This window comes from Lindgomyces ingoldianus (assembly GCF_010093535.1).
Source record: "Lindgomyces ingoldianus strain ATCC 200398 unplaced genomic scaffold BDR25scaffold_41, whole genome shotgun sequence".
NCBI classification, from domain to species: Eukaryota; Fungi; Ascomycota; class Dothideomycetes; order Pleosporales; family Lindgomycetaceae; genus Lindgomyces; species Lindgomyces ingoldianus.
In genome coordinates, this window is record NW_022985202.1 from 147,741 (window position 1) to 151,802 (window position 4,062).

At 46.1% G+C, this 4,062-nt stretch overlaps 1 protein-coding gene across 1 annotated transcript; it reads right to left on the reverse strand.

Annotated features, from left to right (window-relative positions):
* Positions 1-311: 311 nt before the first annotated feature.
* Positions 312-2,532, reverse strand: BDR25DRAFT_346335 (uncharacterized protein; the record flags this gene model as incomplete). The annotated part of the gene is made up of 3 exons (XM_033694135.1): positions 2,006-2,532; positions 478-1,957; positions 312-344 (listed from the first exon to the last, which is right to left on the reverse strand). Exons 1-3 carry the CDS (start codon positions 2,422-2,424, stop codon positions 312-314), a joined length of 1,932 nt encoding a protein of 643 aa, XP_033541864.1. The 5' UTR covers positions 2,425-2,532.
* Between the last annotated feature and the right edge of the window lie 1,530 nt (positions 2,533-4,062).

Here is a 4,062-nt window from a genome sequence, read left to right on the forward strand (position 1 = left end):
TTGTCGTCCGAGGCCGACGCGACCAGCTGGCCGTCCGGCGAGAAGGCGACGGCGTTGACGCAGTGTGTATGGCCTTCGAGCACGCTGCGGCAAGTATCCCAGTCATCTTCCCTCTTTGACAGCGCCTTAACCCTCCCTAGCATTTCGTCCATGAAAGCTTTCCGTACTATACTCGCCTCTGGTGCAAAGATAAGAGCTGAGGAATATATCTGTAGAGGAGCAACTTCAAGTATGTGTTGGAACTGTAGTATGAATTGTTGAGCATCTTGGAGAAATGGGGCAAGAGTACTTTTTGATGACTACATTGCATGTTAGGAATGTGCAATAGTAAAGTAATAAAGTCCCTACATCAACTAGTGTATAAAGCGTTTCTAGTAAGTAAGCACATTTGCTTGTATCTCCAACTAGGCTCATCACTTCAAGCCAGTAAAGGAAGTGTTTCCGGAGGAACGTATCTATTGTGTCCTTATCGCTAACATGCCGCTGGCTCTGTTGAAGATGATACACCCAGTAACAGCAAGCATACTGTAACTCAGGTGAAATATAACTTGTAATTCTCCCTTTGTCAACCTTGCTTTTTAAGGTCCTAGGGAGTAAGCCGCATATATTCTGTCGCAAGCTGTCTGGGCCAGACATGAGTTTAATGCAGTGAGATGCTAGCTTCTCGTGTCTTTCTCTCTTATCCACCCAGAATGGGCTTTCCTTATTCGACGTATCGACGAGGAATTCGCGGAAAGACAGGTGCAGGAGGCGTATGGGCACATTGTCGCGGTTAGGTATGCTTAGAACAGAGTGCAGGGAGTCTAGTCGACAGCTAATATCTTCCTTAGCCTTTCCTATGAGGCGCGCGAGTGAGTTGATAGAGAGAGGATTCTCTAGAACCACGATACTCCCGACTATCTCTTGGAACTCTCCTGAGAGCTTCCTTTTCTCCTTTCGATCTTGAGTTGTAAAGAGTGACTTTAGAATAGGGAGGTATGTCATACTAAGCTTGCTTACATCTTCTGTTTTATACTTAAGGACGTCCTCTAAACGTCTCCGGGGATTTCCAGAAGTTTCTCCTACAAAGCGACAGACCGTAGCGGCGAAAATGAATAGAGGAACTGCCATTTTTACTAGCTTCTGGATGCTCTTCTCTCCAGGCCACTCTAGGGGAAGAGAACGATCTTTTCTTGTCCTAGCAAGCTCATACTCGAGATAAATACGTATATTGTGCTTGATTGTTTCCTTTGCCACCTTGTGCTCGTGCAGGATCAGATCTTCGTATGTGCCATCAGGCATCTGCTTGAATCCAAGGCGGATGTGAAGCTCGGGCCGGCTTGTTACAAGGATACGCAGTGACACCGGTTTGAGACCTTTCGTTCGCGAAAGGAGCTGGAGGATCACTCGGATATCGTTGTCTTGCTCACATTCATCTAACGCGTCGATTACAATGATAAGTACTATGGCTGGAAGATTCCCTACTTCTAAGAGCGGCTGGAGGATCAGCTGCTTGAACTGATCCTTCAGAGCCTTCTCAGAGATGGCCGGATCAGCGTCAATCGCCTTCTTGACTCCTGGTCCTAACTCTGCTACATGAAAAGCTAGCTGTGCTGCAACTGTGGTGAAGAATCGCGTGGCGTTGCCGCACTCCCCCTCGCCTCTCTTGAAGAAGAAGCTGGCGCCAAGTTGTCGTTGCTCCGCGAACGTCCGGGCAACCGTACGAGCAATCGTAGACTTTCCTGTACCTGCCGCGCCGTTCAGCCAGAATATAGGTTTACCGTTGTTGTCATTCGCCCATCCTTGTATGTAATGTAGTAGCTCGGTACGGGTGTTCGGGAGGCATGTTGAATTATGTTCTTCCATATGGGCATCGAAGGAAGCTCCTTTAGCAGTGGGCAGTGTTATTCTTGATAGGAGCGTATCAGTCTTCTTGTTGACGAGGTTCAATTTCTGATCGACGCTAAGAACAAGCCCTCTGTAGTTTCGTTAGCCTTTGGGATTTTAACAAACGCCTACATCTTACATTTGATCGACTTGAAGTCCAAGGCTAAAAGTGTGCTCATACTCCGCAAGACGAGCAACCATCCTCTCTACCTGCTTGCTGGTAAAGGGCCATTTTAGGGCTCGGAAGCCAACTCGCTGCATCGTTTTACGGCCTCGGCCGGGCTCGAGTTGCGCCTTGAGCTCTTGCAACTGCCGATGGCATTCTCTTAAAGAGTCTACCATCTCGCGTGTAGTAGAGAGCTGCGACTTGTCCTGCTGATCTAAAAGCTGTTGGAGCTTCTCAAGGGTATTCTTAATATCGGTCACCTTTTGTTGGAGGCGTCCGATGTCCCCCTTTGCGTCTCTGACGGCGACTGAGTACCGGAAGCAGAGCGATGCGACCTTGGCTGATATGTCGATGACGGCTATTACGCTTGCTGCTCCCGAAAGTCCATCCATAATGCGGCGCGCGGTCAGAGCCCGCAGCGGACGTTGTGGTTCAGTAGAAGCTCCTGCGGAGGTTCGCAAGGCGGCGAGACCATTCCGTGAGTGTTAGAGATGTTATCGTTCATCTTTGCGTGCAGTAAGGCTAAGAAGGTTACAGCGTTAACGCAGCCAAGCAGGGCTGTTGGGCGCAAAGGATGCAGCCACAAGCTTGCACAGCCACGTATTAGCTAATTAAAAACCAGTGTATCCAACAAGGTGTCGGCGATAACCGGTGATCGCTCTGATTGGTCAATTTTTATTCGAGGTACCGACAGGGATGGGCACCCCACATCAAATGATTGCCGCTCGCAGCCGTAGGACTGATTATCACTCCTTCGCGATGCTATGCGACTCTTAGGCCAAGATATGTGCGCCAGATGGGATGAGACAATGGTAGATGCGTGGTGGTGGCTCGGTAGGCACTAGTGCTCATTTTCGCTATCACGACGAACCTTCGTAAATTAGGTAGAACGGCATCAACGCAAGCGTAATTGTTCTGCAAGCCCTGTTATACGCTGCAGAAATAGCCTTAGCGTATAAACTAAGGTGTTGATGGAAAAAGTTAAGACGTGTGGAGAAGTTCTATGGCTTCAAAGTCGAAGTACCTATGGTTTGTTCCGTTATGGCGGTTGTTCCGTTACGGGTGGATGGACGTTAGTACTACTCCAAGATGCTTCTGATATCAACATTAAGTCGCCAGAGAGATTGAAGAAGCTTTCACACCCATACTCCACCATATAACAGAGCATTTTTCTCCCCTTCACATCTTGAAAACCTCTCAGCCAAATCATACATTTCCATGCTCGAACAAATTTGCTACCTGTCCGTACGCAGCAGCAGCGTCACGATCTGGATACGAGCGATCGCGCACAAGCAGGACCACGTATCTATGTCACATGATGCTCGTGCGCGAACCTCCGTGCGCGAACATCTAGATATCCCCCTTTTCCTCTGTACAGAGGAAAGACAAGAGCAATAGAACTAGAAACATGTTGCCCTTACCTTACCTACCTTGTACGCTGTGCACACTATACACCACTCTTACTTTTACTACTTAAGTGCTTATACTATAAGCAGCTAGCTATTAGAGCCTATTTAACACTAATTAGTAGTTAATTTAATTAACTATAAATTAGTAAAAGTAATAATAAAGTACCTACGCTTTGTAAGGTACTTTGTTTTGTTACTTATCCCCTAAGAAGAGTAACAACAGAGCACTTACGCCTTATAAGGTACTTTGTTTAGTTACCTATCCCTTAGAATAGCAGATTAATCCTTTGCATTGTACAGCAAGCTCTGCTACTATACAAAGTAAAAAGGAGATAGTGTAAGGCGCACACTAAAGCTATTAAAGCTGCACAACCTAGCAGCTAGACAACAGCAGTACCTGCGCAATCTACTAAAAAAGTAATTAACTATACTATTATAATAAAATCTTACTAGCAACTAACAACTCTACATAATAATAGAAAGAATAAGAAATAATTCCTATTATAACATACTATAACAGTTTATAAATAAATGCATAAGCGGAGCTTGTTTTAAGTCACTTATTAAACTCTTTCTAGAGAAGAAGACTGCATTAGAAGAAGCCTATAGAAGAAGACTATA